Source organism: Aureobasidium pullulans (assembly GCF_000721785.1).
Source record: "Aureobasidium pullulans EXF-150 unplaced genomic scaffold scaffold_13, whole genome shotgun sequence".
In the NCBI taxonomy this organism is placed as follows: Eukaryota; Fungi; Ascomycota; class Dothideomycetes; order Dothideales; family Saccotheciaceae; genus Aureobasidium; species Aureobasidium pullulans.
Genome location: NW_021941033.1, coordinates 66,041 through 87,997, shown reverse-complemented (window position 1 = coordinate 87,997; position 21,957 = coordinate 66,041). Strand labels below are relative to the sequence as shown.

The 21,957-nt window shown below is 51.3% G+C and overlaps 9 protein-coding genes across 9 annotated transcripts; 6 read left to right on the top strand and 3 right to left on the bottom strand.

Annotated features, from left to right (window-relative positions):
• Nucleotides 1-344: 344 nt before the first annotated feature.
• Nucleotides 345-1,788, bottom strand: M438DRAFT_321784 (SNO-domain-containing protein; the record flags this gene model as incomplete). Its single annotated transcript, XM_029902934.1, has 3 exons — nt 345-635; nt 936-943; nt 977-1,788. 3 exons carry the CDS (start codon nt 1,786-1,788, stop codon nt 463-465), a joined length of 993 nt encoding a protein of 330 aa, XP_029758848.1. The 3' UTR covers nt 345-462.
• Nucleotides 1,789-2,014: 226 nt separating this feature from the next.
• On the top strand, nt 2,015-3,084 carry M438DRAFT_277005 (putative phosphopantetheinyl transferase; the record flags this gene model as incomplete). Its single annotated transcript, XM_029900894.1, has 2 exons — nt 2,015-2,098; nt 2,152-3,084. The coding sequence occupies 2 exons, from the start codon at nt 2,015-2,017 to the stop codon at nt 3,082-3,084; spliced, it is 1,017 nt and encodes a 338-aa protein (XP_029758847.1).
• A 737-nt stretch (nt 3,085-3,821) lies between these two features.
• On the top strand, nt 3,822-4,718 carry M438DRAFT_276897 (RTA1 like protein; the record flags this gene model as incomplete). The annotated part of the gene is made up of 2 exons (XM_029900883.1): nt 3,822-3,963; nt 4,030-4,718. The coding sequence occupies 2 exons, from the start codon at nt 3,822-3,824 to the stop codon at nt 4,716-4,718; spliced, it is 831 nt and encodes a 276-aa protein (XP_029758846.1).
• An 838-nt stretch (nt 4,719-5,556) lies between these two features.
• M438DRAFT_375730 (uncharacterized protein) lies at nt 5,557-7,528 on the bottom strand (the record flags this gene model as incomplete). Its single annotated transcript, XM_029908603.1, has 3 exons — nt 5,557-5,800; nt 5,858-7,243; nt 7,302-7,528. The coding sequence occupies 3 exons, from the start codon at nt 7,526-7,528 to the stop codon at nt 5,557-5,559; spliced, it is 1,857 nt and encodes a 618-aa protein (XP_029758845.1).
• A 1,952-nt stretch (nt 7,529-9,480) lies between these two features.
• On the bottom strand, nt 9,481-10,886 carry M438DRAFT_299808 (uncharacterized protein). The gene is made up of 2 exons (XM_029902045.1): nt 10,207-10,886; nt 9,481-10,154 (listed from the first exon to the last, which is right to left on the bottom strand). Exons 1-2 carry the CDS (start codon nt 10,670-10,672, stop codon nt 9,703-9,705), a joined length of 918 nt encoding a protein of 305 aa, XP_029758844.1. The 5' UTR covers nt 10,673-10,886; the 3' UTR covers nt 9,481-9,702.
• Nucleotides 10,887-11,828: 942 nt separating this feature from the next.
• M438DRAFT_277040 (PLC-like phosphodiesterase) lies at nt 11,829-13,159 on the top strand (the record flags this gene model as incomplete). Its single annotated transcript, XM_029900895.1, has 2 exons — nt 11,829-12,897; nt 12,951-13,159. 2 exons carry the CDS (start codon nt 11,829-11,831, stop codon nt 13,157-13,159), a joined length of 1,278 nt encoding a protein of 425 aa, XP_029758843.1.
• Nucleotides 13,160-13,824: 665 nt separating this feature from the next.
• On the top strand, nt 13,825-15,104 carry M438DRAFT_356683 (uncharacterized protein; the record flags this gene model as incomplete). The annotated part of the gene is made up of 3 exons (XM_029907118.1): nt 13,825-14,231; nt 14,282-14,975; nt 15,027-15,104. The coding sequence occupies 3 exons, from the start codon at nt 13,825-13,827 to the stop codon at nt 15,102-15,104; spliced, it is 1,179 nt and encodes a 392-aa protein (XP_029758842.1).
• A 1,067-nt stretch (nt 15,105-16,171) lies between these two features.
• M438DRAFT_321765 (alpha/beta-hydrolase) lies at nt 16,172-18,026 on the top strand. Its single transcript, XM_029902933.1, has 3 exons — nt 16,172-16,623; nt 16,676-16,934; nt 16,985-18,026. Exons 1-3 carry the CDS (start codon nt 16,179-16,181, stop codon nt 17,973-17,975), a joined length of 1,695 nt encoding a protein of 564 aa, XP_029758841.1. The 5' UTR covers nt 16,172-16,178; the 3' UTR covers nt 17,976-18,026.
• A 1,088-nt stretch (nt 18,027-19,114) lies between these two features.
• M438DRAFT_346909 (uncharacterized protein) lies at nt 19,115-20,159 on the top strand. The gene is made up of 2 exons (XM_029905788.1): nt 19,115-19,445; nt 19,511-20,159. The coding sequence occupies exons 1-2, from the start codon at nt 19,357-19,359 to the stop codon at nt 19,692-19,694; spliced, it is 273 nt and encodes a 90-aa protein (XP_029758840.1). The 5' UTR covers nt 19,115-19,356; the 3' UTR covers nt 19,695-20,159.
• Nucleotides 20,160-21,957: the final 1,798 nt, after the last annotated feature.

Sequence of the window (21,957 nt, the reverse complement as noted above, 5' to 3'; positions counted from 1 at the left end):
AAGCGGAGCTGGTCGCGACAAACATCAAACATTCAGACGGCGCGCATACCATCAGAGGAAGCTTGGACCACGCGTCGCTGAGAGGCTTTCACATCCGACTATTTACTTTATCCCCTCTCACTCTCACTTGTGCTTGTCGCATTCAACTTCCACCTTGCTGCTCTTGGTCCCTCTTTCCAACATGGCCACCACCTTCGCAAACATCATGTTGCGCACTACCTGCGACCGTCTGGACCGTCCCAGCTCATACACTGTCGGCAAGGTATGTCCAAACTCACCATTGACCACCATCGCCAGTCACTGACTCTCTCCCAGAAGCGCCGCAGATACCAACGCGCTCCCGACGATGACACTCCCCAGGAAAAGACGCCCGAGCCCGAGGACAAGCTCAAGGACGCAACCACTCTCTACGTCGGCAACCTTTCTTTCTACACCACCGAGGAACAGATTCACGAGCTCTTCTCAAAGTGCGGCGAGATCAAGCGTCTGATTATGGGTCTCGACCGTTTCCAAAAGACCCCCTGCGGTTTCTGCTTCGTCGAGTACTACACCCACCAGGATGCTCTCGACTGCCTGAAGTACATTGGCGGCACCAAGCTGGATGAGCGTATTATTCGTACCGATCTCGACGAGGGCTTCAACGAGGGCAGACAATACGGCCGTGGAAAGAGTGGTGGCCAGGTCAGAGACGAGTACCGCGAGGAGTTCGACCCTGGCAGAGGCGGCTACGGAAGAGCCATCAAGGAAGACTACGATGTCTACAACGACAACTACCGATGAGCTTCTCCCGCCCTCATTCGGCGACGGCATTTCTACGGAGTCCTGGCGTTTTACATCTTCTTGTCTCTATCATGCATTCCACGCCTTTCTCTCATCACTCTCCAAGGATCGAGGATGAGCAGCATTTCTTATATTATTTACATGCCGATACCCACTTCTTCCACTTGCTTCGACTTTCATCTCCGTCCCTGCTTACTGCAGTGCCTTTAGTACCTCCTTGATCCACCACACGTGAATTCTTGCATCTCCAGTCAGCTCGGGGTGGAAACTGGTGCCAAACACATTGCCCTGTCTGACGGCCACGATGTCTCCCTCCTCTCCTACCTCTCTTGCTGTTGTCTTCTTGTCGTTCAGCGCCTTTGCTCTACCCGGCAATCTTGCCATGACTTCGACCTTGCCGAGTGCCTGTCCGCTTGACGCTGCCTTTGATGGCGCAACCACTGTGTCGTCCAACCTTGCCTCTGCCTCTTGCACTCCTGTTTGTGCCTCTAGGATCTTCTCAACAACAGGGGCTCGGATGAAGACGCTGCGGAATGGCTTGTTGCTGGTAGCAAAGTCCTCACCACCTGCCTCAACCAGGAAGGGTAGGTCCAATGCCGCTTCGAAACTCTCGACTTGACGTCCGAAGTGGTTGCGGTTGACGCGAACATCCAACCCTCCGATCAACTCTTGTCCCGTCTGTTTGGTGCGGTTGGCAGACTCGGCGAGGAGGATGAGACCTGCACACGTGCCCCAGGTAGGCTTTCTTGTCACTTTGACGAATTCGCGTAGGGGTTCCAGCATGCCGGATCGGGCAGCGACGAGGGAGATTGTAGTGCTTTCACCTCCGGGGAGGACGAGAGCGGCGCATGATTGGAGTTGTTCGACTGTTCGGACCTCGATGAATTGCCACTTTCGCGCTGTCGCATTGGCTTCCGAGTCGATGTAGTTGGCGGCTTGTTGTAGTAGCTGAATGTGTTCGCTGAAAGCGCCTTGCAGCGCAAGAACTCCGATTGTGACTTCGCTCATCGTTGCTGTGATTGACTTGAGGAATTGAATGATGGGAAAAGTTGACCATGACACATCCGGAGCTTATCGATAAGAAGAGTGTCCTCACCGCCCTACGGCCCGCATCGGCCCCGCGCGTGCATGTGTTCATCACTTAGCCAAACAAACACTTTGATCTGACATTCTTCACTTCGAGACTGTCCAGAGCTTGGGAAAAGCAATCACTTATAGACTACGACGACCGGAGATGGCCACTTCCGATCTTCAAGGGTTGACGTGCTGGCTCATTGATACCCGATCTCTATGGCCTGGTCAACACATCAAGGATGCTGTTAGTGCTCCTGCACTCTAAACTAGCCCACCTGTTCCTTCTGACCCGAATAGGCTTCTGATGTCTTACAACTCCTTTCGAATAATGAACGCGTTGCCGTGCTCCGGAAAATGTTCATCGCCGATGCTCGAATGTCTCTCGCCTCTGCTATGTTGAAACGACTATATGTTTCTAGAGCCTTGAGCATACCCTGGAAAGACGTAAACATTGCCCGCAAAGGAGATCCCAAACATGGAAAGCCTTGTGCTGTGCTGCCAGATGGTTCATTCGCCAAGATTGACTTCAACATTTCTCACCAAGCTGGTCTGGTTTCTCTTGTGGGCTGGAATCCGTCATCGGGTCAATCACAGTCTGCTCTTGTGGGTGCAGATATTGTCTGTGTCAATGAGCGCGACGACTACCGAACCATCGACCAGGAAGGCTTCGACGCGTGGATAGATATCTACGAAGACATCTTCTCTGAGTCCGAACGGTGGGATATGAAGTACAATGTCGACTACATCACTCTGCTAGATGGTAGAATCATCCAGGGTGGCAATCTTGGTCGAGCGGATCGCTGCGTACAACGAAACAAGGACTTGGCTGTCACTTTGCCTACTGGAGAAACCCATTTATTCAACAGCGACCTCTTGATCGATGCAAAACTGCGGCGGTTCTATAGCTTCTTTTGCTACAAGGAGGCTTATATCAAGCTTGCGGGCGAAGCACTCCTTGCACCTTGGCTTAAAGAGCTGGAGTTTCAGAACGTCAGAAGCCCGAAACCTGGAACGGTGGCTAGATGTTCCACGCACGGTACATGGGGAGAGAAAGTCAGTGATGTTGAGGTTGTTCTACACGGCAGTAAAGTCGACGATGTCAAGATGACTCTCCAAGCCTTCGAAGAAAACTTCATGCTAGCCACAGCCGTACAAGGATTGCAAGACCTGGAAGCGCCACCATTCACCAAACTGGATCTGGAGAACGATGTCCTTGCGTTTGCAAGATAGAACTCACCAAAATTCGTGTCCGGAGAGTTTACAACCACAAGATCGATTCGAAGCTTTTGAAGGTACTGGGGTGGTATCCGCTTTTGTCCCGATAGATCTGTTCACCGACCTATCGCATACCAAGCTTTCTGGACATTGAAGACAGCTGCTATTCTGGAAGATGCAATTTCAGAAACCAACAGTTCTCCCATGTGGTTACAGAAATAGTGGGTCCATCGTATACTGCGTACTGCGTACTCGCCAGAAATCCAACGATTTTCCTCTGCTGGGACCTCATCCACAGCCAAGTATTTCGGTCTATAAGTTCGTACTACGGATACTATTCACCACTATTAGGCATCAGTAATGAGGCATCGGTCGGAAATTAAAATGCTCAGCCCTGTAGGGGGTGAAACGTTCATCGGTATGCCTGTACGGCGTACTTCGTGTTCGAATACGAAAATACGGTCTCGGTTCATCGACTCCTTGTAGGCTATGCAAACAAACATCATGGTTGGTTGATTGTGATATATCTTGCTGTACTGCTTCTTCTGCTCTCATACACACACCATCTCTCTTCTATCTTCACCACATTCATTTTCGAGATAGTTGTTTTACATCTCGAGTCGTTCTTTGCTTGAGACAGTCTTTCCTTTCAAGACCTCTGTCTCTGCTCGAGTCCTTACACTCTTTTATATCTTCTTCTTGTTGTTGTTCTTTGCTTCTCCCAGTCATTTCTCGACTCTCAACCGCACACAATGGGTCTCTACCACTATGAGCCCAGTCAAGGCCTAGCCGTGATAGCAGCAGGCCTCTTCGGTCTCGGCGCCCTCATCCACCTCTTCCAAATGATCCGCTACAAAACCTGGTTCTTCACCGCCTTCCTCATCGGCGCCATGAGTATGCTCTCTCTTTCCTCTCCTCCACCTTCCAGTTTGTCGTTTCCCTCCGCTAACATCATTCCAGTGATGACACTAGGCTACGCCATGCGCTTCCTCTCCGCCCGCTCCCCAGACAGCGTAATGCTCTACGCCCTCCAATCACTCTTCATAATCCTCCCCCCATCCCTCTACGCGGCAACCCTCTACATGATCTACGGCCGCCTCGTCCTCTTCATAAACCTGCCCCACGCCTCCCTCATCCGGCCCTCCCTCGTCACAAAAATCTTCGTCATCGGCGACCTCTTCTCCTTCTTCACCCAAGCTTCCGCGGGCGGCATGATGGTGCAAGCTTCCATGGCCAAAACGGGCAAAACGATCATGCTGCTAGGACTGGCTCTCCAACTCATCTTTTTCGCCTTCTTCCTCATCGTAGCGGTGACGTTTTGGTTGCGCGTGAAAAAGGCGCTGCGCACTGCTGCTGCTGCCCCCATCCCACAGGTCAATTCTTTACCTTGGCCACGTCTTTTCGTCGCTCTGTTTATCGCGGCGGGGTTGATTATTATACGCTGCGCTTTCCGCGTCGTCGAGTTTCAACAAGATGCTGATGGTGTGTTGCAAGGACATGAATGGTATGCTTACGTTTTCGACGCCGTGCCCATGTTGTTCGTGCAGACGTTGTTTAATATCGTTCATGCTGGACGCGTGTTGCCGAAACATGGACAAGAAGACAGAGAAAACTTGGATGAAGAGTACATCAAGTTGAATCATGTGTGACGGGGTGATGAAGGGTTCGAGAGGTTTTTGGGTGCTTTGTATTTGTCGTATCTGAGGGGTGAGATTGGTGAGGTGGCAGGGGAGGTTGGACAGCAGACACATTCAACTCTTGGATAAATGTTCATGATATTTTTCTCTTTTCTTCTTCTTGTTAATATCAGTGGTTGTGTGTTTTTTTGGTCCAGAGCGGAACTGACTCATCTGTACACATGCCTATAGCTCCAATCACACAGGTGGAACGTAATCGAAGCATAGCAATGGAGCAGCGATTGATTTTGTATAGAGCTTCGTTCAAACAGGCAAACATGACCTGCAGATAGTGAAAAGCACACTCGAAGCATTGGTCGAGAAAGTCAAAAACACAAAAGAACAGAAGAAACGATCAAGTCAAAAACAGAAACAAGTTGGCATGGAAAAATTGCAATACCATAAATTGGAAATAAACGACTTTTCCGTAAGAAAGAAGTATGTACTCGAAGTCTAAAGTATCCAGACACAGAGGTCGAAAGGTGTAACAGTCGCTGCTGGCAAAGAGGCGTATGCAACAAGAATCGAAGAATGGGACCAAAAATAGAAAAACATTAGCCGCCAAAGACTGTGGATGATTTGAAAATCGATGTGATACGCCATGTGTAGAATGAGTTCCCACATTGAAAACGAAGATCCCGTCCCAAATACGCCTTGCCCTAGGAAACGTGAAGAAGGTAGAATTCGAAGAAGGGGCGTGTAACTGCCCAACGCCAGGCTAGAAAGAAACGACATCATAATTGACTGGTTGGCAACACATGTACAAAGCCAATGAGAATTCGTAGGTGTGTGTACAATGTAAAAGGGATCTCTAGCGGTTCATGTCCCAGGCGGGCTTGAGGGCTGCGTTGAGATCGCTTTGTGTGCCAACCATGTCACCGGGCAGACGGCTGACGCGGTAAGCACCGGCGCGGATGGCATTTTGCTGGACGTTGGAGATACCGCTGCGGTTGCTTCGAATACTGCCGGCATCACTTGCGGGGCCTTCGTTGCGGAAACGAGGCGGGGGAGCAAAGTCCAGAGCTGTGAAAGTGGAAGACTTGCGGAGAGCGTGTCTGTGAGAAATCGAGTCAGTAAAGGAAGAACAGTACAGGGGAGTAAGAACGACTTACGCGCTGGGAATCACACTGAGGTCGTCGAAGCTCGTTGCGAGCGGCGTGAAAGCACGAACGGCAGGACTGTAGGGCCTTGCGGGGCTATCTGGTGTACGGCCGGCTTGACGGTCACGGTAAGAAACCGGAGGAGCAAACAGAGTGGGCGTGAAAGTCATATCGTCGGTCAGAGCAGAAGGAGTAGGCAAGTTGTGCAGAGCGATTGGTGGAGGGAGCTGCTTCTTGGGCTGCTGAGGAGGACGACGGAAGGCAGGGTTGGCGATGTGACCTGTTGATCCGAAAGAAGTGTTGCTGCGGACACGGCCACCACCGACGCGGGGAGGAGGAGTCATGGCACGGCGAGCCATGGGCTGGGCGAAAGGAGCTTGAGGAGCCTCGTGCATGTAGGCGCTGTAGTCGGCATAAATGTCGGCCTCGTACTCGTTCTGGTACTGTCCTTGAGGGTTGGGCTTGCTGTCGTCGAAGTATTCCTTGTAGAATGAGCGGATACGATTGGCACGTTGTTCAGGGTTGTCGTCAGGGTGATCCGGGGGAAGAGGACGAAGACCCATGACAGATACACGGCGGGCATCAGGAGCAGCAGCTTGCAGACCATCGTAGCCAGAGTCGTCAACGGGGTAACGAGCAGCAGCAGGCTGTTGTTGGTGGACAGGAGGCGAGGGGGGAGTAACATGAGCAGGTGGTGCAGGAGCACGCTGGTGTTCCGGTGGTGAAGGAGGAGTAACATGGAAAACATCAGGGTTGGGCATAGTGAGCTTTGGAGGGGCCGGCTTAGTACGAGGAGCAGCGGATGCAGCAAATGAGTTGTTGACATGAACTGGCGGAGGAGGAGCAGGGTGCGAGTTTTGTCTAGGAGCAGGGTAGTCGGGCGAGTGGATGCTGTCAGGAGATTGGTCCATGAAGGGGTCAGAACGAGACATGCGCTGGGCGTTGGACAAGAGACCGGCATTGAGGTTTTCGGAGCGTTCGCTGTAGTCGGTGTAAACGGAAGCGTTTCCAGGCTGGGGTCGTGATGATGAGCGGGCAGGCACAGAGTCTGAGCGAGTGCTGGCCATTGTGACAGGGCGGTAAGGATCTTCGCCATCTGTGAGGGAGCGAGACATGGAACGAAGCGATGAGGACGAGCTGTTGACAGCAGCGGGCAGCAGGTAGGGAGTGTTCATGTCGAGCGAGAGACCGCCCTTGTGCATGATGTTCTGTGTCGACTTCTCCATGTCGGTGATGGTCATTTCGGGCACACCCTTGGGACCTCTGCCCTTGGAGGGTACATTATCCAAGCCGAAGTCGAGAGACTTGTACTTGTCGTCACGATCTTCTTGGGCGTGCTTTCGCTTGACGCGTCTATGCAAGAAGAAGAGGACGAGAGCGGCAACGACTACAGGCACTCTGTATTGGACATGTCAGACGGGTACGCAGAAGAGTCAATCATCAATGCTTGACTCACGCTACGGCGACACCAATGATGATGCTAGTTGTGTTTCCGGCAGTCGTCGGCTTCTGACAGGTTCCTGTGTTGTCTCCGGTCTTGCAGGTCGACGTGGCCGACGATTCGGACGAGCGCTGGACCAGTGTTGGTCCATCGATGACTGTGGCATTCGCCAAAGTCAAGATATTTGGCGCATGTTGGTGAGGCACATGCCATCTGTGGTGCGAGTTGAGAGTGATGCCCATTGTGCGTGTTGTTTGCCGGTGTAGTTCGGCTCTTGTGGTTCCAGGAGGTCGCGCGGTTATTGGCAGTAGTACATCCAGAAAGAGTAGTATTATTGGTGATTATTGACGGGCGACTATTACGAGTCCAGGAGCAGTTTAATGAATGACTTGGCGTGTATTTACAAAGAGTGACTGGGGTGAATGGTATGGGTGCAAAAAGAGCGTCAGAGAGTGAACAGCAGACGGCGGACAAACAACATCAAAGAGTCGGTGCAGGTCGAGAAACGAAGAGGAATGGAATGCTCGACATGGGGCGCCTTGGCATCCTCGAGACCACAAGCCCCACAGACAGTCAAGCCAGTCAAGCCAGTCTCCTCAATTCGCCCTAGCCAGGGGTTAATTACCGAGCCAGCCGTTTCGCCTGTCCCCTTCCAATGATCTGCCACTCGCCGTCTCATGTTGGTTGTCCTCGCAAATCAGCCATCTCAACTTTACCGCTCGTGCAGGTCTGGCTCGCGAGGGACAACGACCTCGCAGTATCAACAAAGAGCCGCTCCCGGCTTCTGCCTGCTATCTGCTCGAGTCTGCCATCTGTCGACCATGTGAAAAGACAAAGACTACCAAAGTCAACAACCCCTCGGCCGTCTCACCACCAAACTCTGACCCGTGCTGCCATGCAGGTACGCGCCCGATGAGGGAAAGTCATTGCCTGTTCCTGAGTAGCCTGGTCAGAGCTTCCGCCTCTAAGCTTTTCGCTTGTCCGCAACACTCCCACGCTGCCATTGTTTTGTTGTTGTCCAAGAGGACGGTTTGATGTCACCTCCGCTGCCGAACACCGGTTACATATCCTTCCTCCTCATCACCAAGGAGATTGACGCCTTAACGAGAACCGGCCTGTGGAACGTGCCGCCCATTCTCTCACTCGCGCGACATAGGACATTGATGTGGGTGCCACATTGCGCACGGCAGGCCACCGTCTGTAATCAAAGCCATGCTTCCTTCTGACTCTGAGGGACCACCCGGCTGTCTGTCACCATATGCAGCCAAGCCATTGATCACAATTTCATCTCTTTGCCGCATTCGATATTTGCCCTATGTATTTGATGCTTGCGGTGAATACTATGAAACAACCGTTACAACCAGCAGATCGAGACTGGAGAACAAAGACTCTATTCGACTCGCTTGCCTATCTCTCAAGCAAGCGGGTCACTGCCGTTCAACAAAGTCGAGGACCATCAACACATGGTATGTGCGAAACTGAAAAGAGATCACACCTTGATCCTTTTGGACTACGTCCTCGACACAGCCTCCTTCATGCAATCTCACCTTTTGGGAGCGCAGGGCATGAGGATTTTCTGCACATCGGCCGAAGCACTGCTCATGCCGTTTGCGAGTTTGAGATCCTCATGTGCATCGGTAGTCATCAAAGTAGGGCTCACTCTTTCCAGAAGTGATCAAGAATAACTTTAACAAATCCTCGGTTGCATCAGAGAAGCTGCCTGAGGCCTTGGGTTTCACCTGCTGTGCTTACGTCAATTGGACGGACTGGTTGCACTCATGACGACAATAGATCCGCTCTTATTGTGGAAGTCCAAATCGAGTTTTGATAATTTATATCAATTGTTGTTATGATGGTTGAGTTGTTGAGGTCTACAAATCAATAAATCCGGCATGCCCGGGAGTCACTTCTGAGACCAGCAACTGCATGCCGGCTGCCGGACACACATCGTTCATCGTAGGTCAACTTTCACGATACTTGCCTGATGATGACACATTCAGTGTTAGTATCCTAATAGGCAAAGCAGCTAAGCAGCCATGTCGACCCAATCGATGCCTGCAATGGTTACTTGATGATGAACGTTGATCTAGGTCTGTCGTCACATGCGTGTCCAGATGATGTGAAGACCATTTTCTACACCTGCCTCGGACCACTATAACATCCTTCAAGCCAGAGTGATGTACAATCAACTGTTGTGGCAGAAAAGTCATGACTTTCGTACATTACACGTTAACTCGATATCGTTATTCTAGGTACATTAAATATTTCCAGCCCAATCGCTTCACATATGCACAACCAAAACGCCATGTCCAGGCTTCCCTTAAATACACAGACCATCTGTCGTTCTATGGTACACTTTCGACTCCTTCTTCTATGTTGCGATTTTGTATTTGTGTCCGAAGAATCCGGGCTTGGATCACTTCTCAGCGACACCAGGAGTCTCTGTCTTCCATGCCTTCTTGCTTCCAGTCTTCTTTCCCTTCTTGACGTCTCTTCTGCTGGCACAGCAGCAGCAGAGACTGGTCTGAATCAACCAAGCGATGATCGATGAGCCAGCGGCGATCCACATGAATGCGAACATCTTGGTGCCCAGCTCTCCGCCAATGTTGAGCTCCTCAACAGAAGTGAAGGCGTTCTGCATGATAATGAACATGACAGTTGCGATGACGGTGGCGACGGTGGTGAAGAGAGCGGCCAAGAAGGTAAAGATACCAGTGAAGAGGGTAAGCCAGCGGGAGAAGACGGCCAGAGGGTTCAAGAGCATCATCACGAAAGACAAGCAGGCGCCTGCAAGGAAGAGACCAAACATCCAGTGCGAGACGACTCTGATCAGTCCCAGAATATCAGTAAGGTCTGTGGGCAGTGTGACTAAGAAAGTGTTAGCTTGGGATACACGTAAACTTGGTAGACAAATACTGACTAGTTGCACCAGACAGCAGCTGGTTGAGGATGATCTGCACGGGGTTGAACCAGTACAGAGTCTCGGGACTCGAGCAGTCGGTTACACCTTGTCCATTGTAGCCCTCGCAGAAGCCCCAAAGTCCGACACGGTAGAAATCGTGCAGACCAATAGTCTGGGCAATAGAGTTGATGATAGCGGCGTCGGGAACACTCTCAGGGAAGATGTTGGTCAAGTTGATGTTGATGAAGTAAATGCTGCTCTTGATGCTTCCAGTGCCGGTGCAACCAATCTCTACCAGGATCAAGAAGATGACTGCGAGGAGAAGGAAGAAGGATGAGATCAAAGCCCAGATCATGCGAGTGCGAGTTGCTCTCTTGAGTTGAGCCTTCGTGGGACCGTCGATACCAGGAGTCAGCGTACGGTCCGTCTCCTCTGACGGGACCCTGCCCTCAGGAGATTCGTTGCGGTTCTTGCGACCGAACATGGTGGAGAGTGTTGTGTGGGGGAAGGCGAGAAGGGTTCGAGAAACCAAGTCGGCAGCGGCCTGGTGTGATTAACTATGGAGTCGACGTCTGGGAAATTTCTGGACGATGGAACAGAAACGCCGGAGAGGAAAAGAACGTCTTGACGCAGCCGCACGATGACGAAGGGGCTAAAACGGCCCAGGTTCTGTTGATGTGCTTGGAAGAAGAAGTCCGCGACGCTTTTCCTTGGATCTGGCCAGCGGAAAGCCTTGACGATATTAGTGCGAGCCCAAGCTTACGACATCTGCAATGGCCGCATCAGCATCTCTTGCTATCCCTAATCCTAACGCGTATCTGTACGCTCGTTTTGCCCAAGGTTTGGAGCACGAGCCAGACCGACCCTGACATGATATCATGTAGCCCTCGGATCCCTGCGGAGATCTCAGCCACATCTTGTCCTCGGTCATGCCAAAGTCAACGTCGACTCTGGTTGAACATCGAAAATGTGCTGTTCAACTCGCTTGCAAGCTTGAGGAGTGATGCAACTTCATGATTTGAGTTATATGATCGCTGTGTATGTGCATGGTATATGCGAAACAATTACACAGATCACCTGGTAGATCTGTTGATGTTTTCTCCTTTTATTTTTTGCACGGCCTGGCGTCCGTTTGTCGCGGGTCAAACTGCGGCCCAACAACCAGTAAACTTACGCGGCACTCCCGGATAGCCTCATTAACAAATTGTACAGGGTACATAGCCCATTTTTTTCTCCAGCTACTCCGAACACTCTCCACAGACGTCACACGTTTTCGAGCACACGCCATCGTCTGCCGGCCTTTTTCACCTGCAGGGAGCTAGCGGAAGTTGATTTGTTGTGCTTCATCTTCTCTATCTTCTCCCTTGACGTCCTCCATCGACTGGCAGCACCACACCTCCTATCGTTCCCAAATTTACAGCGCGAAGATGTTGCCTCGCAGTCTCTGGCTCGCGGCCGTACTGGCCCTGGGTGTCAACTCCCAATCCTCCGACAGCACTGCCGCCACCTCGGATGTATCATCGGCATCTTCTGCCTCGAGATCTAGCAGCAGAGCCAGCGCCAGTGGCAGTGGCACTAACAGCCAGTCTGTTGTCACCTTGACTGGTAGTCAGACATCGTCTGCGGTCTTTACCGGAGGCATGTTCTCATACAAGTCTCTTGGTTCTCAAATCACAGCATCTACTCTGTACGCAGACGAGACATCGACTTCATCGTCCAGTTCAAGAACTGGCTCAGCTTCATCTGGTACTGGAAGTACTACCACCACAACTTCGGCCTCGAAAGGTTCCACAAGTCTTGCTACCCTGCTAGTTGGTGGAGGAGGTATCGTGACTCAGAGCATCATCAACGGAACCGTCACTCTGAGCTCGCACTTGAACTCGACCCGCACCTCGTCTGCCAGCGGCACTGGTACAGGCACCAGCAGCAGTGCCCAGCCTACTAACACTACACCTTGCAACAACTACCCCGAGTTCTGCAACCGCAAGTATGGCAACATCACTGAGGTCGTCGCTCACAACGCCGCATTCAACCAGAGAGGAAACCTTGCATCCAACCAGGACCGCTCTGTCACTGTTCAGCTCAACGATGGTATTCGCATGATTCAAGGCGAGACCCACTACGTGAACGGCTCCATTTACAGTTGCCACACAAGCTGCGACCTCCTCAATGCCGGAACTTATCTCAGCGAGCTCAACGAAGTCGCCGCCTGGGTTCGCGACCATCCTTACGATGTCGTGACCCTCCTGATCGTCAACAGCGATTTCATCGAGCCCGGAAACTACAGCAACGTTCTCCAGCAGTCCGACCTGGCTGACTACCTCTATGAGCCTCCATACATTCCTATGCGTCTGGACCAGTGGCCTACCCTTTCTGAGATGATTCTGTCTCAGAAGCGTGTTGTCGCCTTCATGGATTACAATGCAGACCAAACAAAGTACCCCTACCTCCTTGATGAGTTCACTCACATGTGGGAAACTCCCTTCTCGCCCACCGACCGTGCCTTCCCTTGCACCACTCAGCGTCCCCCGGATCTTGACCAGAAGGCCGCCAGAAATGATTTGATGTACCTTGCCAACCACAACCTCAACACAAACGTTGCTCTCTTTGGCCAATCCATCTTGATTCCTAACTCAGCCGAGCTCAACGTCACCAACGCCGCTACAATTGAGTATGGTTCTCTTGGAGCCGCCAACGAGAACTGCACTGGTAAGTCATATTGTCTCTCGAACTGCCGATCGCTTTTACTAACCTCAGCACAGAAACATGGAACCGTCCTCCCACTTGGCTGTTGGTCGACTACTATGATTTCGGTGACGGCTCTGTCTTCGAGGTCGCCGCCAAAGCCAACGGTGTCACTTACAACCGTGCTTGCTGCGGTGCTACTTCCACCTCTGCTGCCGCTAATGTCAAGGGCTCCGCTTTGGCATTGCTTGTGGCTCTCATTGCCGCCCTCGGCATCAGCATGTAATCTCTTAACCTAATGTGTCTTATCTTGTGCATAATAGAAGGAATTTCCAGGGACTAAAAGGGGCGTTTGGCATTGTTGGCGATCAAAGGAGTGGATTTGGTTATTCAAGTAGCACTAGGATTATGCCACACGAGCGACGAATATTAATGATAGTTTGCAATGTTGCCGACCTTTTCCAACTATGATTTGTTTGAAGAAGGATCCTCTCCTTTGAGCAGAATGCGCATGTACACCGTATGCCGTATGCAGGGCCGCGCGGCAGTCTCATGCAGACCTATTAATAGGCTGTACCATGGCGGAGGTGGCTTGGAGCATGCATGCAACGACTGCGCGCTCAGATGAGCATCATCACTATCTTCCAGACACGGAGGATATGAACCGGTAATAGCGGATAGGAGCGCCTCCTATTAGCAGATGGATTACAGCTCCGCAAGGTTTTGTCATGAACCTTGATATTTTGGATTGAGCAGCTCGGCTAAAGTTTGCGGCTGCGACTAGAGTTGCACGAAGCCAAGAGTTGCTGTGCACGTGACTCTGAGCTGCGTCGCGCTCGCCACCCTGACCATCATATCATCTTCAACTCAAGTCCGCGCAACGCATCTCAAAACAAGATTATCAATACTGCAAAATCAAAATCTTCCCTCGCAACAGCTTCCATCTGTCTTATGTCTGAAAATGTGGCTCCTGGTCCGCGTCGCGGCGGTCGTGAAAGAACATCAACACAACGTTACCAAGACCTCCAACAACCCGCTAGCTCCACCACTTCGAAGCGAAAGAGATCAGACGCGTCCAACACCGCCGTGGATGCTCGGCCAAAGAAATCATTGAAATCACAGGATCAAGTTGATGCTGCACCAAGGAATTCAAAATCAGCTGGTAAACGCGTCAACTCCGACAACACGAGAGCGAAGGCGAACGCCAAGACGACCACTAAGTCGCGTCTTGATGGTCCAGCAAAGGATGCAGGAAACTTTGTCGATTTGACTGAAGATGACGACGAGGCTGTCTCGTCGTCGGCCAAGAAACCAAACAGGACCAAATCGCAGAAGGGCGAGGAGAAGCGCCTCAAACCGTGAGTGCAAACGTACTGCCAGTACCCTTTGCACGGCTTACATTCTACAGGGTTCGTAAGCAGGCACCGCAGAAGTATACCACGATCGCATATCGGGCCACGACCCAGCGTATGGTCGTGATTGACAGACGACGCCCGAATAATGAAGACTGCCCGCACGGCAAGCCGCATTGCCCTATGGAAGAAGTCGACCTGGCTGGCAGCACTGGCAACATCTACACCGTCAGGATCACTCACGTTCCAGAGTGTACATGTCCCGACTTCAGAATCAACCGGAATCCTCAGTGTAAACACATCCTCTATGTGCTGCTGAAAGTCCTCAAAGCCCCAGAGCCTTTGCACTACCAGGCAGCGTTTTTGACATCGGAACTGGATGAGATGTTTGATCATGCAGGTCCGCTCCCCACCGAGACAGTCCATGCTGAAGATAAGGATGGCAAGCGTAAGCCCATCGAAGGTGATTGTCCAATCTGCTGCGAGGAGCTCTCTCAAGAGACCGAGGCCATTGTATGGTGTCAAGCTGCTTGTGGAAACAACCTTCACAAGACCTGCTTTGATCAGTGGGCCGCGACAAAAGGTCATGATCAAGTCACTTGCCCATATTGTCGAACTCAGTGGCAGAACGAGGTCGACGGCAGCGCTCTCAAAGGAATGGCTAAAGCTGGTCCTAAGAACAAGGATGGATATGTCAACGTGGCTGCTCAAGTTGGCATGTCCACAAGAAGAGACTACTCTACATACCATGTATGCTCTGCTGCCCTGAACACTGAGGTTTATGCTAATAGCTGTATCTAGGAGTACTGGGTCCGCGGACAGCGACGCGACGGACTGATTGATGATGATGACGACGACTATGATCTTCCAGAATACTGAAAACATCGTCTGCTTACAGACGTTTGATGACCACTACGATTGAGCCGAAATGTTATGGACATGGGACGCTTGCTGCTATGGATTGACACGGTGGCATTTGCTTTGCAGGTTGCAGTCATAAGACGCTTCCACTATCATTACACCCTTGCTGGCTTGTAGCTGCGTATCCAGAACCTCTATTAACACTGGTGAGTTGACTCAGATTCAGAGCATTCTAAGCACATCCTCACCAGCGCATCGCTGTACAACTTCTCGAAGAAAGAAAGCCGACATTAGTATCTTTGGAAGATTGGAGTCCAGCAGACCCACCGTTTATTTTTTCGTCACATTCATGGAGCTGCACGTGGCTTTCGAAACAATACTGCCGAAGTCCTCGTGGCTCTTGAAGGTACCGACATACTCTCCAACCCCGCTTGTTGTCACACCGAGGTCTTTCGACAATATTTTCCATGCTTGAGGATTGATTACTCTTCTCTGGACCGACATTCGTGTTATGATGCCTGATTAGATGCTAGTCTGACTGCCCCTGCAAAGTCGCAAACTCCGGACGTGATTTTGTGCCGAGGCTCGTTATAACTTCAGAGCCAAAGTTGCGGGGTCTGGTATGCCAGTTGCTCGCAAGAACCGGAGTACTTCTCTGTTTTGGAGAGATCTACATGGGTTTGGCTTTGATGTCCCCCGCCTCTCTGATCTTGCTCTACCGTCTGCCTTGGCATCGTTTGACCCAGACATCATTAGACCACCGACTTAGGACTAGGTCTCAAATTAAGGTTAAGTATAAACCATCACGACTTGACAGGACGGACCGCCGCCTCTGTACGTCTGTGGCCCTTTGATGCCCACTGCTTGCGCCCACTCGTTCACCGTTGTGAGCTTGACCGCGTGATGCTTTACACTTGCATCCAACCTCGGTGTGGACGGCTATGCTTTGATGGATATACCATCTTACGGCCGTTCAACTGTTTGGACCCGCTGTAGACATTTGGAATGCGGATATAGGCCAAGCAAGAAGAAACATAAGTAACTCTGTGTTGCACGTCTTTCAAGGTACATATCATCCTCCAATAAATTATCATGCGGTCTGTTCTCCTTACTCTTACGGCTGTTACTGCTGCTCTGGCAGCACCTCTCGATGAGAAACGTGCCATTGGTCCTTCTGCAGTCGTCAAGAACGGAACAGTCGTTGGCAGCACTCTGGGGAATGTCGATTCCTTCAAGGGCATTCCATTTGCCCTTCCTCCTACTGGTAGTCTTCGATTGAAACCCCCTCAATCAATTACCGCAGCCTATCCCTCAGGAACGTTTGCAGCCACTGGCGTACCTAAAGCATGCCCTCAGTTCTTCAGCCAGGTCGACAGCTCCGATATCCCTTCTGACGTTCTCGGGGAGCTTCTTATGTCACCTTTGCTACAGGTGGCTACCAATACCGGCGAGGATTGCCTGACTCTCAACGTGCAACGTCCTGCTGGCACTACATCATCCAGCAAACTGCCAGTAGTCTTCTGGATCTTTGGCGGTGGTAAGTGCGAGAAACACTGTATAAAAATGCCCGAATATTTATCACGCTACAGGTTTTGAAGTGGGATCCACACAGATGTACGACGGAACTCCTCTCGTCTCCGAATCTGCCACCCTTGGCCACCCTGTCATTTACGTCGCCGTCAACTACCGCGTAGGAGGCTTCGGCTGGCTTGCTGGAAAGGAGCTACAAGCTGATGGATCCACCAACCTCGGACTCAGAGATCAAAGAAAAGGCCTCGAGTGGGTGGCTGAAAACATTGCTGCGTTTGGTGGTGATCCGGACAAGGTCACAATCTGGGGCGAATCAGCGTAAGTTTTGTCTAGTAGAAGACTCCTGAGCATTTCTGATATGAAAGTAGTGGCGCCATCTCAGTCTACGACCAGATGATCATCAATGGTGGCGACAACACGTACAACGGCAAGGCTCTATTCCGTGGAGCTATCATGAACTCGGGATCTATCGTGCCAGCTGTCGAAGTTTCACACCCAAAGGCTCAGGCAGTGTACGACGTCGTAGTTAACGCAGCTGGCTGCTCTGGTAGCAGCGATACACTTGAATGCCTGAGGACTATCGACTACGAAACATTCATGAGAGCTGCCGACTCAGTCCCTGGGCTGTTCAGCTACCAAAGCATAGCATTGGCATACCTTCCTCGCCCGGACCCCTCAAGCTCCTTCTTCCCAGTTTCTCCCGAGGTCGCGAACCAGAACGGCAATTATGCCAAGGTGCCCATGATCGCTGGAGACCAAGAAGACGAAGGTCCTCTCTTCAGTCTGGTCCAGAGCAACATCACAACGGATGCGCAATTGCTCGACTACGTTGCAAGCGCCTTCCCCGATACACCGAGATCGGTTGTCGCTGCTAATGTGGCCACTTATCCCAACGATCCCAGTGCTGGCTCGCCTTTCAGAACTGGTATCTTCAACAACATCTACCCACAATACAAACGTCTGGCCGCCCTATTCGGAGATGCTGTCTTCAATCTTCGTCGTCGTCAACTTCTCTACACTGCCTCATCTGTCGTCCCTATGTGGAGTTACCTCGACAGCCATCTCTACGGCACTGCAGTCTTGGGAACCTTCCACGGTAGTGATTTGCTCGCCATCTTCTTCGGTACTGGTGGTGTTACCACTCAGAAGACCTACCTCGACTACTACACCTCCTTCATCAACTATCTCGACCCGAATGCTATTGGTAGTGGTGCTCCTTTGATCTCTTGGCCTCAGTACAACACTACGAAGCCTACGCTGCTGCAGTTGCAGGCGGTTGGTAACAATCTTTTGCCTGATACCTACCGCAGTGCTAGTTTCCAGGCTTTGCAGGCGAATGTTGGTTCTTTCCGTACGTAGTGGAGATCCTCATGTATGTAGTGGTCTCCTGAATATATGTTCAATGCTCACGAGCAAAACTTCATCTTCAAAGCCAATTCTTGTTTACCCATATCATCAACAGCACTCGTCCATTGGTTATGAATAGCTGGAGAGGTTCAGCGGATAACGTGCACTTGGTCTCGCCATCTATAGAGTATCGCTGTAGGTCAGACACACTGCAAGCGGGCCACCGATGCATACGGCATGAGCAAAAGGACTGGGAGCAAAAGACTGTCGCAGCCGTGAATCGAACACGGGGCTCGTGCATGGCAAGCACGAATTTTACCACTAAACCACTGCGACTGTTGGATGTGAGAGTGGTTTTCCTGTCAGTATAGATAGTTCTGTTCATTGAATACAGGGTCGCGACAACCACCACATCGAATTTAGCCCGGCCAGATGCACTACTCATCCCAAAAACATGCTGTAGATTGATCAATTCGCTTGGTTAAAGGCCCTCAGGACCTGTTGGCTAGGCTGGAGGCTTTTGTGTGGCCGCTAATGGAATATTTCTGTCAAATCTCTGATAGACCGGTGCACGGGCCATTGCATGCTTGGGCCGGATATATCAGGTGTTAAATCGTCGACAGGTCCCGAATGAAGACGGTTAGGAAGTGTCAGAAGTGAGAGAAGGAGATGGCCGGCAGATTGGAGAGCAACGATCTCGACGTATTGTCGTTTCCCATAAATCAAGACAGGGAAGGGCGAAGAACGGAGTGCTAATTAAAGAACACTTTCTTCGTGGACCGTGTCACTTCCCCATCTTCTCCTCTTGTTCAGCCGCGGCATCGGACTAACAACAGGAATTACCAAGTTGTAGATGCTGGCCACCGGAAGTCCTGACCCGGACCAGATGCTCTAGGAGCTTCTCAAAGTCGTGTCTGGCAGGAAATGAGGGGTCATGCCACCTCTGTGTAAGCAAGAAATAGTATGGTATGGCTTTAGAGCCGCAGCCAAGCTCGTGTCTGGGCAACGGCATCTGGAAGAGCTATCCAGTCGCGTCCAATAAGAAGTCAGCAAATAGAAGATGGCGTAGATCTGGATATCATGACCGGCCCCAGATTCAGGATAGCTTCATGTTACACGCACCTTCCCGCCGCCACTGCAAGAGAGATGGCCGGGAAACAAGATGGTTTGCGCGCACGAGTGAGCACAATTGCGGCACAGAGATGGGTAGGTCGTGTTTCTATATAGGTGATCCCACCGCTTGTGAGGTCCTTTACGTTTCCTCGATCCCTCTTCACTCTGCGCTCTTCCATTCGTGCTCGGATCCTTGACTTGGACCTCAAACTCTTTGTTCATACCAGTAATCTTAATACACCTGATCAAGCACAACATCATGCGTACTTCCAGCATCACCATGGCCTTCGCTGCTGTCGGCCTTGCTGCCGCTCAAAGCAGTACCACTTCCGCTGTCGCCTCGACCACCTCTGTATGCGCTGCTCAGAGGTAAAGAAGACTTGATGAATTGCTTCACTGTTTGTACACAGAGACTGACACATGATCATCTACAGCGTCCTCAACGTCTGCGTTTCTCAACAGCAGGCAAGCACCTCGCAATGCGCCGGCAACGACTACGACTGCCTTTGCACCGGCTACACCAACCTCTCCGTCTGCTACAACAACTGCCCCAACGACCCTGGCGCCTACAACGCCTCGCAGTTCAAGACCCAGTACTGCAACGCTGCTAGCGTGTGAGTAAATCACATATCCATAACCTCGGAGCACTGTTTGCTGATTGAAGTGATAGTTACGGATCTTCTGCCCTACAGTCCCAATCAGCAGCCACGGCTTCATCCTCGGGAGCATCTTCGTCTGCTTCCTCCAGGGCTTCTTCGACCGCCGCGTCCGTCTCTTCGGCACTCTCGTCTGCTTCTTCAGCAGCCTCTCGTAGCGCATCTGCTGCTAGCTCCACTGTCGCTACTCAGACTGGTGCCGCTGCCGCCAATGTGGCCATGCCTGCTGCTGGCGTTCTCGGAATGGTTGTCGGAGCTGCTGCATTCCTGTAAAGCGATGACGAGATATTCGAGTTGACGATGCTTCCGATTGATGGTTATGGGCTTTCACTTCTCGCTTTTTCGCTTTACCTGGCTGTGTTGTACAGCGATGTATCCTTTGCAATTACGTAGCGCGGAGTAACGTGTGTTTCAATTTGCTCTTCTGCCATGAATCGATCTTATATCCCCTCATCTTCCATGTCTGTGACGATTATCGTGTGTAACTTGTGGTCAGCTTTTGTCTCACTTCGACTGGATAAGGCCAACGGTCCTTGACGACGATCAATGCTGTATAGGTGATCTGTTTAGAGCCTTGTCATGCTCATCCTCAGATATAAGATTGTAAGTAGAATAAGATTCATTACGGATAGTGTTGTATGACCAGCGATGCCGTCTTCCGAGAAAGGATGACCAGTCTGTAGTACAAGCGTGCTTATTGATGTCTCGGTCGTAGAATTTGCTTGTTAATCGGCGAGAAGTACCAATTAGTTTCCGGAGAACTGGATGGCGTACAGGCTGTCGTATAGCGGAGGATTTTCGTCGGCCAGCATGAAAACCTTTCCACTGGTTGCTGGGCTCCTGACACAATGTGATTGATTTGGTCTCGAGACATGTGTTGTTTAATTGCCAGGAGACCGTGGGAGAAGACTGTGCCAGCTTATCATGATGAAGTATTACCCAAAGGCGTTTGGGTTGACGAGTAATCTATCGCCAAAGATAGCCGCGCAGAGCTCAGATGTCGCACTCCTACTCGTACGGAGTACAGTGCTGCTGTACGAGGAGTCCGCCCGTCGAGAGGCAGCTGTTTGAATCACTCTCACGAGACATGCTTCTCGTTGTAGCAGGCATGTCTGTCGTATTGACGTTTCCAACGAGAGCGAAAGAACCGGACGGGGTTGTGAAAACAGCGTCATTGGCACAAAATCAGGGATCTGATCGTCGCGCCCATCTTAATCAATGTCGTTGCTCGTGCAGCCTGTCAAAAACCAGGGCAGCTTCATCAAAACCCTCATCATTGATTTAGGTTTTCACGTGGGTCGGCTCCTTTGGCTTGCCCCATCTTCATCCCAAATCTCGACACCCACTTCTCGGTAAGTAGGGGTAAGTGATGGCGTGCACAGGACGTCTCTCGCGTGGAAAAGGAACCATTGACCCACTCCAATTGTCGTACCATTGTATATGACCCACGTTCGCGCAGTGGATGGGTGCTAGGAACGATGAGGGGGTACCTCTGTTAAGGATGCGTCGCCAACTCTCCGGGTGACCGGAAATGGACGTCCTGGCCGATTGCAATAATCTGGTCTTTGCAGACGCGCCAAAAGAATGTCGCAACTCCTTGCTGCTCGCCTGACTCAACATGCTGGTGTGCGTTATTGCCGTCGAGAAACTCGAGAATCCTTCACCAACCATCCCGCAACCGTACGTCCTCTCCGTGTGTAAAATTTGTCACTTCGACTCTCACACCGTGGAAACACGCATCGTTCTACCCATCGAAATGCACAATGATTTCGAGATAGAGCACGTGGTCCACAGAGAGCAACTACCCGTTTAACGCCCTCTCTTTGGACCTAGCCCTACTTTCGAAAATTATCGTGCATTTGAACAGCAGTCTCAGTGACAAACTTTAGCACACGCGGAGGGTGGTTATTCAGCGCGGAGCTGAAAAGTTAATCGCGTCGAGTTGCAACCGGAAACGTGACTGATAGGCGGGATAGCTTCAAGAAGTAGACCCGTCTTGCGACAAAGGTACGAAATACTCTCGACTGTTTGCTTGTTAGAAGAGATGAGTGGTTCTACGAAGGATGTCGGCAAGTCGTCTTATTCCCTAAGAACAGTTTGGCTGGTGCCTGTGCATGTACGAATGGACACGCGTGGTCAGCCACAGACAAGACTGCCAAATACTTGATGGCCGTTATTGTTCCAGAGCGGGCAAAGCCGTCACCGTCCCTTGTCTTTCATCCACG